A 14,580-nucleotide genomic window follows, 5' to 3' on the forward strand; every position below is an offset into this window, starting at 1 on the left:
TCAGTACTAGTCTTCATTCTCACATCGCAGCCTTTTTTTTTTTTTTTTTGTGGTACGCGGGCCTCTCACTCTTGTGGCCCTCTCGCGTTGCGGACCACAGGCTCCGGACAGGCAGGCTCAGTGGCCCATGGCTCACGGGCCCAGCCGCTCCGCAGCATGTGGGATCTTCCCGGACCGGGGCACGAACCCGTGTCCCCTGCATCAGCAGGTGGACTCTCGACCACTGCGCCACCAGGGAAGCCCTACATCGCAGCCTTTAGTAGAGTTGATGAAGCAAAGCGAACCACTCCTCAGTTTGCTCCTCTCTGTCACATATATATGGTTTTAACACCTCTTCCAAAAGCCATTAACTCCTATGGAGTGAGGTTATGGTCCAAAATTGTATAAGGGCAAGTGTCTAAGAGAAAGTCTGATGGTAAAAGTCGCCATTCTTGTTAGGATTTGGTATCCCATGGGAACCCCAAGAGTTCTTGATTAGTAGAACAGTCATATCCTGAGGGGCTAGTGGCAAGAGGCTTCTGCTGTCTTGAGTTTTCCTCACCCATGCTCAGAGTTGTTTTGTTGTCATGGGGTACTTCCCACAAATTCTCCATGGTCTTTAACTCCTAGTTGAAGCCTTTGTTCCCTGTGCTCCTTTTCTGTCAAGGATAGACCTGATGGGCTCATGCCCATTCAGTGCAAGGAGGAGTGACTCAGGTCAGGACAAGTGACTGTTCCCAGGAGGATTATGTTATTGAGTCTCATTTAAACCTTTCATGACCAACAATTTCTCCCCCTCCCTTGCCACAGTTGGCCAGTCAGTGCTGAAAGATGTGAGCAAAGTGAAGAAGCTGAAGCAGTCCGGAGAGCCCTTCCTGCAGGATGGGTCGTGCATCAATGTAGCCCCTCATCTGCACAAGTGTCGTGAGTGCCGCCTGGAGCGGTATCGGAAGTTTAAGGAACAAGAGCAAGATGATTCCACTGTGGCTTGCCGCTTCTTTCACTTCCGGAGGTACCCAGACTCCTCTCTTCATCTCCTTCCCAGTTTCGTTAGTGACACTTAACTTCCACTCTTTCTCTGAATCGGTAAACATATCTCACCATCTTTTTACTGTTTTCCTAAATTGCATTGCTCTTAGAGTCTGTGCTAAGTAAGGTTCTGCCATCCCATTAGTGGCCACTTAGTTGTTTGGATTGTGAAATGATACGTGACTTTGTCCTTAGAGAACTGAAATTGAACAATCTTACCTGCTGCCCCCTGAGCTGTGTTGAGTTATTCCTAACTTGGGTTGCATTTGAAACCAGTGGTGTGAGCAGAAGGATGCCATTTTGTGTCATAGATCTGCCTGACCACTTATTCCTCTTTAGTGCTAGAGTAACTTGAGTCCGCTACGGAGAAGGGGAAGTAAGATTAGGAGATAATGTGAAATAGAGATAACTGTTGAAATCCTAGGAATATCCCTTGCTTTTACCAAACAACAGCTATTTAGTCACTTTTCTTCTGCTTGATAAACTTAGAAGAGGAATTTCTTCTAAGCAATCATTCAAGTGTCCTTAGTTTTTTAAATAAAGAAATCCAGGTGGTTTATCCATGTGGCATGGATTCACTTATTCAGCAAATATTTATTGAGCACTTAATGTGTGCCAGCCATTGTTGTGGGCATTGAGGATTAAACAGTACATAAAACCATCAAATTCCTGCCCTCAGGAGGCTTGTTGGGGACACAGAGAGTAAATAAGAAAAAAAAAAGGTTAAATATATAGTATGTCAGTCTGTAATAACTGTGAGGAAGAAAAAGGAGGGAAAGAGGATTGAAGTGTGGGGAGGCTAGAGAGTCTACAGTTTATTTATTTATTTTTATATCTTTTTTTTTTTTGCGGTACGCGGGCCTCTCACTCTTGTGGCCCTCTCCCGTTGCGGACCACAGGCTCCGGACACGCAGGCTCAGCGGCCATGGCTCATGGGCCCAGCCGCTCCGCGGCATGTGGGATCCTCCCGGACCGGGGCACAAACTCGTGTCCCCTGCATCGGCAGGCGAACTCTCAACCACTGCGCCACCAGGGAAGCCCTATTTTTATATCTTTATTGGAGGAAGCTACAGTTAAATAGGATGGCTTGATGGGGGAATTCCCTGGTGGTCCAGTGGTTAGGACTCCTCGCTTCCACTGCAGGGAGCACAGGTTCGATCCCTGGTTGGGGAACTAAGATCCCACATGCCATGTGGCAAGGCCAAAAAAAAAAAAGGATAACTTGAGAAAGTGAGTTTTGAGTAAAGACCTGAAGGAGGTGAGGGGAGTGAGCCACGCATTTTTCTGGGAGACGAGTATTCGAGATAGAGGGCACAGCAACAGCAACTGTCTTGAGACTGGAATATTTCTAATGTGTTCATGGAGCTAGGGTGGGTAAAAGAGAGTAAGCAAGGGGGGGAAAAGAGTGAAGTCAAAGAGTTAATGATAGGTCCAGATTGTAAAGGGCTACTCTTAAGGGCCCTGGCTTTTATGCTGAAGAAGCAGTTGTTGGAGATTTTGAGCTGATGAGTAACACTGATGAATGTTTTAAAGGATCACTGTGACTACCTTCTTGAGAGTAGATTATATTGAGGCAAAAGCAGGGAGAAATTAGGAGAATATTGGAATTACCCAGGTGAGAAATGATGGTGGCTTAGTGTAGGGAGGTATTAATAGAGGTGATGAGAAGTGGTTAAATTAAGGATATATTTTGAAGGTAGAGCCACATGATTTTCTGATGGATTGCATGTGGATATGAAAGAAGAGTCAAAGATGATTTTATGGCTTCTGGCCTGAAAACTGGAAGAATGGAATTGCCATTTACTGGTAAGGTGATTTCTTAGGGAAAAGTGGGTTTGAGGAGGAAAATGGGGAGTTTTAATTAGTTGATTTATTTTTATTTTTTTATTTTGGGTTGTGTTGGGTCTTTGTTGCGGTGTGCAGGCTTCTCATTGTGGTGGCTTCTCTTGTTGTGGAGCACGGGCTCTAAGTGCATGGGCTTCAGTAGTTGCAGCACGTGGCTTCAGTAGTTGTGGTGTGTGGGCTCAGTAGTTGTGTCTCACGGGCTTAGTTGTTCCGCAGTATGTGGGGTCTGCCTGGACCAGGGATCGAACCGATGTCCCCTGTATTGGCAGGAGGATTCTTAACCACTGCACCACCAAGGAAGTGCAGGAGTTTTAATTTAGATATGTTAAATTAGAGATTCCTATTAGATTTCCAAGTAGAGATGTTGAAAGGGCAGCTGGGGAATTCCCTGGTGGTCCCATGGTTAGGACTCTGCCTTCTCATTACCAAGGGCCCGGATTCAATCCCTGGTCAAGGAATTAAGATCCCACAGCTGCATGGTGCGCCCAAAAAGAAAAAAAAAGAAGAAAGAAAGAGCAGCTGGATATACAACTCCAGAGTTGAGGGAAGAAGTCCAAGCTGGAGATAAAAACGTGGATGTTACTGGGTATTTAAAGCTGTGAGTCTAACTGAGATCACTTAAGGAGTCAAAGTCTAGGCAGAGAAGAGAAGTAGTCCAAGGACTGAGTTCTGAAGCTCTCCAGCATTTAGAGATGGGAAAGATGAAGAGGAACTAGTAAAGGAGGCTGAGAAAGAACAGCCAGTGAGGTATCCTGGCAGACAGCTGAAGAAAGTATTTCCGGGAAGGAATTATGAACTCCGGCAAATGTTGGTGATTGGGTGGGGTCAGTTAAGGACTGAAAATGACCATTGGATTTAACAAGGGGGAATGACCTTGTCAAAAACAGTTTTGGGGACTTCCCTGGTGGCGCAGTGGTTGAGAGTCCGCCTGCCGATGCAGGGGACACGGGTTCGTGCCCCGGTCCGGGAAGATCCCACATGCCGCGGAGTGGCTGGGCCTGTGAGCCATGGCTGCTGAGCCTGCGCGTCCGGATCCTGTGCTCTGCAATGGGAGAGGCCACAACAGTGAGAGGCCCGCGTACCACACACACAAAAAAAAACAGTTTTGGGGCTTCCCTGGTGGTCCAGTGGTTAAGACTCCACACTTCCACTGCATGGGGCGCCGGTTCGATCCCTGATCAGGGAACTAAGATCCCACATGCCGCGTGGCATGGCAAAAAAAAACAAAACCAATTTTGGTAGATTGGTAGGAGAAAGCCTGAATGACGTGGATTAAGAGAAAATAAAAGGAAAAGGAGCTGGTGACTGTCAGTATAGACAACTCTTTTTTTTTTTTTTTTTTTTTTTGCGGTACGCAGGCCTCTCACTGTTGTGGCCTCTCCCGCCCTAGCCCTAGACAACTCTTTTAAGAAACTGCTCCTGGGCTTCCCTGGTGGCGCTGTGGTTGAGAGTCCGCCTGCCGATGCAGGGGACACGGGTTCGTGCCCTGGTCCGGGAAGATCCCACATGCCGTGGAGTGGCTGGGCCTGTGAGCCATGGCCGCTGAGCCTGCGCGTCCGGAGCCTGTGCTCCGCAACGGGAGAGGCCACAACAGTGAGAGGCCCGCGTACCGCAAAAAAAAAAAAAAAAAAAAAAAGGAAACTGCTCTTACAAACATAAACGGAGGAGGTGGGTGTGGGATCAAGGGGATTTTTGAGATAGCATGTTCAAATACTGACAAGAGTGATTCAGTAGAGAGGAAAATAGATGATGTGGAAGAGAGAATTAGTGGAGGGATGCCTATGCAAGAGGATAGGATGTAGAACATAGGTGGAGAGGTTGGTCTTCACTGGTACCTAGTTCATCCATAGTAGCAGAAGATGAAATGGAGTACATGGGGCCAGTGACAAGAACGTGTGGTAGCGTGGTGGTGGGAGCTTGTGGGAATTCTCTTCTGGCTCCTTGCGGAATTTTTTCAGTGAAATACTTAGCAAGGTCCTTGTGGGGAAAGTAATACCGGAGGTTTAAAAAGAAGGAGAAGATATTAAATAGGCATCTAGGAGAGGGAGCACGCTAGGAAACTGTATTGTGGCTGCCAGGCAATATTAAGGGTTCACGTGAGTAGACATGAATTTTAAGTGTGACAGTGAGCATAGCTCTGTATTTTTCTCTGGTCAGATTCAGTGCTGTGGGTGCTGGTGTGGAACAGGTGGTTGGAGAAACTGGTGGACATTTCTGGGGACAGCTTTTTAAAGAACCCAGACCTACTAGGTGTGAACAAGCCTTCCTATTAGTGCATACTGTGTTGGTCTAATATAGTGAAATTTCTGAACTCAGTCTGATTCCTGTTATGTGTCATTTAATTTCTTTTAGGTCCTAGGATTTTAAGTGTGTGTTGGTTTGCATGGTTGCTGCTATTTACTATGTATTTGACTGTGTACCTTCCTGTCTCAGGTTGATCTTCACTCGAAAGGGGGTACTCCGAGTGGAGGGGTTTCTGAGTCCCCAGCAAAGTGACCCTGATGCCATGAACCTGTGGATTCCCTCTTCCTCCCTAGCAGAAGGAATAGACCTCGAAACCTCAAAATACATTCTTGCCAACGTTGGAGACCAGTTCTGCCAGCTTGTGATGTCTGAGAAGGAGGCCATGATGATGGTGGAGCCACACCGTAAGGCACCCTCTTGCTTGTCTTCCAGTCAGTTCTAGTTGGAAACTCATTTTCTTTTGCTTAAAGGGAGGTGTGGAAGGAGTGGCAGGTGGCATTTTCTATGGATGAATTAAGGCCGATAAAACTTCTCTTTGTAGTAAACTAAATAGCTGAAGCCACACCTGTATCCAACAGTCCTCATTCTTTTAGTCTTTGGCAGTTAAAAAACTAAAAATTCCTTCCCTGTTTGTCTTTCATTGTTGTAGCACAGTTGTCATAATTTGCATTTTGATCCCTGTTTGGGTTTGATTCACGCCGAATATTTTCAGTTTGCTTTGAACTAATTTGTGTTAGTAAGTGATACTTGATGGTTTGTGAATAGATGAAGTGCTACTGGTTGTTGTGTTTCATACCTAGAACCCACATTTTTCAGACATTTATGATATTTCCATGTCTATGAGATACTGTACCCTATTTCTAGACCAAGGAATATTATACTATGAAATTATGCCCTACACTTTAAGAAAAGAATCCTCTTGTTTCAAAATTCCCCAAATTGAAAATTTTATAGTATCTTAAATGACAACACGTGGCATTCATTCTCATTGACACTTGTTCAGAAATATTAGAAATTCCATGTATTTTGTTTCTCTTACAATTATAGAAATACAGACTTCATGAACCTTTGAGTTTAATTGCTAGACAAAACACTTGAGTAGGAATCAGTGGGTCTGGTATCTTTTGCTGTTGCTCAGGATGGTCAGTGCCAACAGTATTCCTCTTTTTCCACCAGAGAAAGTGGCATGGAAGCGAGCAGTGCGTGGTGTACGGGAGATGTGTGATGTATGTGAAACAACTCTCTTCAACATCCACTGGGTTTGTCGCAAATGCGGATTTGGGGTCTGCCTTGACTGTTACAGGCTCAGGAAAAGCCGACCACGCAGTGGTGAGCAAATGTTGTCCTGTGTAGTTCTAAAGGTAAACTGTCAGTGGAGGTGTGGACTTGGAAATTGAAGCAGAAATGGGTTTGCGCCTCCTCTTTAGCTGTTTAGCTTCATTTATGTTTTGTCACATTGTGAGGTCTTAAAATTGCCAACACTCCAGCCTGACTGGGAAGGTTAAAACAAGCCAAGAGTAAATCTTCGTCTTCCCTGGTTTTTTTTTTTTAATAACATCTTTTTTTGAGATATAATTCATATGCTGTAAAATTCACCCTTTTAAAGTGTACAGTTCAAAGGTTTTTAGTATCTTCTCAAGGTTATATAGTCATCACCATAGTATAGTGTATTCTCAAGGTTATATAGTAATTTCATTTTCACTGCTCCAAAAAGAAACTTCACACCCATTAGCTGTCACTCCCCATTCCTCCCCCTCCTTAGGCCTTGGTAACCACTAATCTACATACTGTCTATATAGATTTGCCTATTCTATACATGTCATATAAATGGAATCATACAATATTTGGCCTTCTGTGACTGGCCTCTTTCACTTAGCATACTGTTTCAAAGTTTCATCCATGTTATAGCACCTAATTCATTCCTTTGTATTGCCAGGTAATATTCCATTGTGTGATATACTACATTTTCTTCATCCATTCATCAGTCGATGGACATATAGGTTGTTTCTACTTTGGGCTGTTATGAATAATGCCACTAGGAACATTTGTGTACAAGTTTTTGTGTGAACATATGTTTTCATTTTTTTTGAGGATATACCTAGCAGTGGAACTGATGGGGCATATGGCAGTTCTATTTTTAACCCTTTCAGAAACTGCCAAACTGTATTCCAAAGTAGCTGCACCATTTTATAATTCCACCAGCAATGTACGAGGATTTCAGTTTTTCCACATCCTTGTCAACACTTGTTATTAAATGTCTTTAATTGTAGCCATCATAGTGGCTATGAAGTAGTATATCATTGTGTGTGTGTGTGTGTGTGTGTGTGTGTGTGTGTGTGTGTGTGTGTGTGTGTTTTTAATAAATTTATTTATTTATTTATGGCGCATTGGGTCTTCATTGCTATACACGGGCTTTCTCTAGTTGCGGCGAGTGGGGGCTACTCTTTGTTGTGGTGCGCGGGCTTCTCATTGTGGTCGCTTCTCTTGTTGCGGATCATGGGCTCTAGGCGCGCAGGCTTCCGTAGTTGTGGAGCGTGGGCTTCAGTAGTTATGGCTTGCGGGCTCTGGAGCACAGGCTCAGTAGTTGCAGCGCACAGGCTTAGTTGCTCCATGGCATGTGGGATCTTCCTGGACCAGGGCTCGAACCCATGTCCCCTGCATTGGCAGGCAGATTCTTAACCACTGCACCACCAGGGAAGTCCCTCACAGTGTGGTTTTGACTTGCATTTCCCAGATAACTACTGATGTTGAGCATCTTTTCATATGCTTATTGGCCCTATGTTTATCTTCTTTGGAAAAATGTCTATTCAAATCCTTTGCTTCACTTTGTTTTTGCTTTACCTTATTGCCCACCACTTCCTCATTCTTCCCTCTTCTAAGATACAGTGTAACCATTGTAACGGTGGTTTTAGAGCTTAGGCTACTGGGATCTGAATCCTACTTGCACACATTATTATACTAACTATGGTATCTTGGGTTAGCTACTTAAACCCTCAGAACCTCAGTTTCCTTGTCTATAAAACAAAGATAATATGAGTATGTCCCCCACAGCATTGTTTTGAGGATTAAATGAGATGATGTATGTAAAGTGGTTAACACAGGGCCTGACATCCACTAGGTTCTACATACTAATGGAGCTAAGATCTTCCATTTTCGCCCATGAAAGATAAACTTCTGCACAAATTGCCCTCCTGCCATAAACAACAAGGAAACCAGACAAAATATATGAAACCACAATTTCAGATATTAGAGAGCAGGCAGTTTGAGTCTGTGTTCCCTAAGAAAAGGGAGGAAACAAGGTGAATCTTACAGTTGCCCCAGTTTACTGCTTGGAAGCAGTTTCCATCCTGTACCACAGGGAAAGGCAACTAAAATAGAGTTTGGCAATCTCATGAGTTGAGACAGAGATCAGAATCTGCAAAGAGTAAGGTAGTGTACTAAAGAGGTTACAACGACACAGAGAGAACACCAGAGATCTGTGGAGAAATCGTCTAAATTTTTTTTGTCTTATAGTGATCTGCACATGCATAAGGTGAAACTTTCCTCAAGGCAATCAACTGAGTAGTATACAGAACTGACAGTTTGTATTCCCACCAGCCAGAGTGGAGAGACACTGGATAGAGTTCAAAAGAGTCACACCCTTAGTAGTAAGACTAATGTTGTCCCAGAATACAGGCTGCTCTGGAGCTGCCATAATGAAGTGTAAAGCAAGCCTTGGAAGGATCAAATTCATCTACAAGTTACTTAGTTATATGCCACACTAAAAAACCAAACATTCTTTAAAGGATTACAACAAAATCCAGTACTCTGAACATAATACTCACAAAGCTCTGCATTCAGTGAAGAATGGTCAGGTATACAGAAAAGCAGAATAATATGACCAATAATCTGGAAAAAAGAAAAAAAAAAACGATCTGTAGAACAAATCCAGAAATGACAGTAGTGATGAAATTATTGTACAAGGACCTAAAACAGCTATTATAAAACTTCTAAATATGCTTGGACATAAAGGAAAACACAATGAGAAAAACAGAAGACCTGTAAAAGACCCAAATGAAACTTCTTGAGATGAAAAATATCTCCCCCCCAAATATACACTAGGTGGCAGATTAGATACTGCAGAAGAAACAGTGAGCTTGAAGACAGCAATAGAAACTATAAAAACTAAGCACAGAGAGAAGAAAGAAATTTATAAGTTGAAGAGTGGCTTGTTGAACTACAGGATATATTGGGCAGTCTCCAAAACTTATAAATGGAGTTCCAGAAAGAGGGCAGGAGGGCAGAGACAGAAAAAATATTTGAACAAATAAAGCCAAAAATTTTCCAAATTTGATGAAAAAGCTATAACACCACAAATCCAACAATAATCCTCAAACAGAAAATACGTTAAGAAAACCACACCGGGGCTTCCCTGGTGGCGCAGTGGTTGAGAGTCCGCCTGCCGATGCAGGGGACGTGGGTTCGTGCCCCGTTCCGGGAGGATCCCACATGCCGCGGAGCGACTGGGCCCGTGAGCCATGGCCGCTGAGCCGGCGCGAACGGAGCGTGTGCTCCGCAACGGGAGAGGGGCCCGCGTACCACAAAAAAATAAAAAATAAATGGAGAGATGTACTGTATTCACGGATAGAAGATTGAATATTAAGATGTCAGTTCTTCCAAATTGATCTATAATTAAGTGCAATTCCAATGAAAATCCCAATAGGCCTTTTTGTAGAAATTGACAAGTTGTTTCTAAAATTTATATGAAATACAAATTACCTAGAATAACCAAAATTTTGAAAAAGAAGAATGAAGTTGGAGGATTTATACTGTTTCATTTTAAGACTTTGTGTAAAGCTACAGTAATCAAGACACTATGGTTAGCACAACAGAACAGAGTCTAGAAGTAAACCCACTCATATACATTCAACTGATTAGCTGCAAAGGTGCCAAGCTAATTGAATGGGAAAAGATAGTCCTTTCACAAATGGTACTTAAATAACTGTATATACATATTCAAATAATCAAATGAACTATTTTTATTCACATTATATACAAAAAATTAACTAATAAATCATAGACCTAAACATAAAAGTTAAAACTCTAAAACCTCTAGGAAAAAAATAGAAGACCTTTGTGTCCTTGGGTTAGATAAATATTTCTTAGATAAGACACACAAAAAAAAAGAAAAATTAATATCAAATTTGAAAACTGCTCTTCGAAAGACATTAAGTAAATGAAAAGGCAAGCCACATAGTGGGAGAAAAGATTTGCTGATCACATATTTGCTAAAGAACTTGCATCCATAATAAAGACCTCTTAAAATTCAATAACAAGAAGACAAAAAACCCAGTTGTTTTTTTTTTAATTTTTAAATTTATTTATTTTTGGCTGAGTTGGGTCTTTGTTGCTGCTCTCAGGCTTTCTCTAGCTGCGGAGAGCGGGGGCTACTCTTCGTTGCGGTGCACGGGCTTCTCATTGCGGTGGCTTCTCTTGTTGCGGAGCACAGGCTCTAGGTATGTGGGCTTCAGTAGCTGTGGCACGCGGGCTCAGTAGTTGTGGTGCATGGGCTTAGTTGCTCTGCAGCATGTGGGATCTTCCCGGACCAGGGCTCAAACTCGTGTCCCCTGCGTTGGCAGGCGGATTCTTAACCACTGTGCCACCAGGGAAGTCCCCACCAAAACCCAGTTTTTAAATGGGCAAAATATTTGAACAGGTACTTCATCAAAGAAGATAGATCAATGGAAAATAAACACATGGGAAAAAGCTATCATTACTTACTAGGGAAATACAAATTAAAACCATAATGAGAAACCACCAACCCCACTAGGATGGCTAAAATTTTTAAAACTGAGAGTACAAAAGTGCTGTCAAGGATATGGAGCAACTAAAACTTATTAAACATGGCTGATAGTAATGCAATTTGGTACCATCACTTTGGAAAACAGTATAGCCATTTCTTTATAAATTTAGACATAAACTAGCATTCCACTTCTAGGTATTTCCAAGAGAAATGAAAATATGTCCACACAAAGGCTTGTACTTGAATGTTTGTAGCACTTTATTCATAATAGCCAATAATGGGAAACAATCCAACTATTTACCAGCTGATAAGTGGGTAAACACAATAAGGTACATCCATACTATGGAACAGCACCCAGACATAAAAAGATATGAATTACTAATAAATGCAACAATATGGATGAATCTGAAAATCACTGCTAAATGAAAGAAGCCCAACACAAATGACAAATGACATACCATATGTTTCCAGTGATATGAAATTCTAGAAGAAGCAAAATTTTAGTGTTAGAAAGTTGGTTGTTGGTGGCCAGGGGTTGAGGAAACGGTATTGACTGTAAAGTGCTGAAGGGAACTTTATGAAGGGATAGAAAAGTTCTAAATCCTGAATGTAGTACTGTTTCTACAACTATATACATTTGTCTAAATTCATTGAAGTGTACACTTTAAATTGTTGAATTAATTTTATGTAAATTATAACTCAGTGTAGCAGTATTTTTTAAAGTTAGCTGTTATCTTCTTTGACCCATGAAAAAATTGGCCTGTAAAGTCTGAAACTCTGACTTACTGAGAGAGATACATCTTGTGACCCTCATAAAATAAGTAAAGTCATTTCGTTTCTGTTTCAGAGACAGAAGAGATAGGTGATGAAGAGGTTTTCTCCTGGTTGAAGTGTGCAAAGGGGCAGTCCCATGAACCAGAGAATCTCATGCCCACACAGATCATCCCTGGCACAGGTAAAGGAATTCCTTCTTTAGATTTGGTGGGGGAAAAAAGATGTTTTTAATTGAGCTGTAATTTACACACCATAATATTTGGTAAAATGGTTTATCTCAGCTTGACTCTTTTTAAGCCTCACTAGATTTCCCTGAGAATTTGAATCTTCAGAAATGTTAGATTGTATGCAGCCACTGCACCCACTTTGCCTCACCTTTGTGGGTGGAGGGGTTGGTTGCTTTTCAGATGTCATTTTACATTCCTATGGTCGGCAGGACCAGGATAGCAAAAGTCAGTCTGGGAAGTCCCTGGTGGTCCAGTGGTTAAGACGCTGTGCTCTCACTGCCGAGGGCCCGGGTTTAGTCCCTGGTCGGGGAACTAAGATCTCACAAGCTGTGTGGCCCAGCAAAAAAAAAAAAGAAAGAAAGAAAAAGCCAGTCCCCTGGCTTCCAGAAAGACCTTTGGTTCTAGGTTTATAAAAATCCAGCTGAAGCTAATCAAAGCTCTTGAATCCATGAAGAAGGCAGCTTAACAGTAGAAATGAATGGTCTTGTGGCAGCTTTACTTCATTGATTCCTCCAGATAAAGTGTTTCCAGCTTCCACAGTTCCATTAACATGCACACACTGAAGTTGGTGAATCCTCTGCCTATATTCTTCTCCACTTTGGGGAGCCATCCCCTGGATCTTTATAACCCAGTGCATCTGAGCAGAAGAGCTCCCTGAGTGCAGTGGTCAGATGCCTGCTCCCTGCTGATCTAAGCATTGGTTAAATGTTTGTGTAAAGTTTACATTGGTCTATTTTTTTTTTTAGGTATAACTTACAATAAATCTCAAGTATACAATTCAAAATGTTTACATACGCTTGAACAACAGGGAATCTACCCCTAGAGTTTCTGCTAAAGGACACCTTGTTAACGTTTACTAGAGGAGGGAGGGAGTGTAGCTTAGTGGTTAAGCGTGCACAGAACTTTAGTGCTAGATAGACATGGGTTAAAGTCTCGGTACTTTCATTTACCAACTTTATGTACTTAAGCAAATAATCTAACTTCTCTGAGTCTCAGTTTCATCATCAAAAATTGAGGGTACTGGGCTTCCCTGGTGGCGCAGTGGTTAAGAATCCGCCTGCCAATGCAGGGGACAAGGGTTCAAGCCCTGGTCCGGGAAGATCCCACATGCCGCGGAGCAACTAAGCCCATGCGCCACAACTACTGAGCCTGCGCTCTAGAGCCCGCGAGCCACAACTACTGAGCCCGCGTGCCACAACTACTGAAGCCCACGCGCCTAGAGCCCATGCTCCACAAGAGAAGCCACTGCAATGAGAAGCCCGCACACCGCAACGAAGAGTAGCCCCCACTCACTGCAACCAGAGAAAGCCCACACACAGCAACGAAGACCCAACGCACCCAAAAATAAAAAATAAATAAAATTTAAAAAAAAATTGAGGGTACAAGCTGCTACCTCATTGACTTGTGGTAAAGCTTGAGAGAGATAATGTAAATAAGGTCTTTAGCACAATACCTGGCACATACAATTATTCTAAGGTTAATTGTTATTTTTTTTCCAGCTCTTTACAATATTGGAGACATGGTACATGCTGCCCGGGGCAAGTGGGGAATTAAAGCAAACTGCCCTTGTATTAGCCGGCAGAACAAATCTGTGTTGAGACCTGCTGTCACTAATGGGATGTCACAGGTAAAGTGGTGTGTATAGGTACAACTGAGAGAAACTCAAGTTCTTTGTACCAGGAAGTGCCTCATTTTCACCTCTGTTGTCCCAGGCTACTGTCAGATTCCTGGGGAATTAGGGGATGGGGAGGCCTGTCTAGAGAGAGCCCCAGAAGTTACTCAAGGGATTTAAATTCCCCCTGACTGGTATGAGTTTCTCTTCATGTGTCTTTAAAACCAATTCAGGCTTGTTTGATAAATAGCACAAAGAGATTCTTTGCATCTTGTCAAGATTTGTACCTCAGGTTCCTTGTGTAGGTGAAGAGTACAGAAAAGGTAATTAGGAATACAGTCCTATTTGTGTGCATGGTCCCTGCCTTGTCATGTTAGGTACTGAGGAAAGAAATATGAATATTAGCCTGCTGATCTGGGATCATTCTACCCTGAAAGCAGTCCTAAGCCTTCACAGAGGGGCAGTGATTTTCTCATTGCTTTGTCAGAGGTGGAGGTCATTCTGGTGTGATGGTGACTATTTTGAATAAGAGGCTATTTTAAAAAAATAAAAAAACCACACACACACCTCTTACACTCGGAGGGCTTTCCAGGAATGCTACACATGATCAATAAGAGGTACAGGGATTAATGCTGAGAGATCTCAAAATATCTTTTCAGTAGAGTTGACATATTAGAGCAAATCATCTGGAAAATTCAATAATAGAATAATAACCATTTTATTGAGCATGTATGTGTGCCAGACACTATTCTGAGCTCTTTGCGTATATCAGTACTATCTCATTTAATCCTCAGAACAGCTCTATGCGGTCAAGTTCTAATCACCAATTTGCCAGTGCAGAATTTGAGCCTCAGGCATGCCAAACAAAAACACTGTTTTATTTTCAAGTCTTGTTCACTGCTCTTTCCACAGAACCTAGCATAGTTTCTGTCACATTGTAGGACTCAACAAATATATGTTAAATTAATGAATGAGTGAAATAGCAGTTTATGGGACAGTTGCTTTCCCAGACCTGTTTAGTGTCAGCTGTCATTACTATTTGCATTGTGTTTTTTCTACACAAGGACAACACTTTAACCATGTTGGCG

At 42.5% G+C, this 14,580-nt stretch overlaps 1 protein-coding gene across 4 annotated transcripts in view; it reads left to right on the top strand.

Moving 5' to 3' along the window:
* Nucleotides 1-14,580, top strand: part of KDM3B (lysine demethylase 3B) — a 59,128-nt gene that overhangs the window by 31,230 nt on the left and 13,318 nt on the right. For 2 of the 4 annotated variants that reach the window (XM_019924491.3, XM_019924493.3), the window contains 5 exons: nucleotides 790-991; nucleotides 5,287-5,501; nucleotides 6,274-6,426; nucleotides 11,727-11,834; nucleotides 13,380-13,507. In XM_019924491.3, the coding sequence (XP_019780050.1) occupies nucleotides 790-991; nucleotides 5,287-5,501; nucleotides 6,274-6,426; nucleotides 11,727-11,834; nucleotides 13,380-13,507 (806 nt within the window). The remainder of the gene's footprint in view (nucleotides 1-789; nucleotides 992-5,286; nucleotides 5,502-6,273; nucleotides 6,427-11,726; nucleotides 11,835-13,379; nucleotides 13,508-14,580) is intronic. The other 2 variants (XM_073802575.1, XM_019924492.3) reach the window with 2 other exon arrangements.

This window comes from Tursiops truncatus, chromosome 3, assembly GCF_011762595.2.
Source record: "Tursiops truncatus isolate mTurTru1 chromosome 3, mTurTru1.mat.Y, whole genome shotgun sequence".
In the NCBI taxonomy this organism is placed as follows: domain Eukaryota; kingdom Metazoa; phylum Chordata; class Mammalia; order Artiodactyla; family Delphinidae; genus Tursiops; species Tursiops truncatus.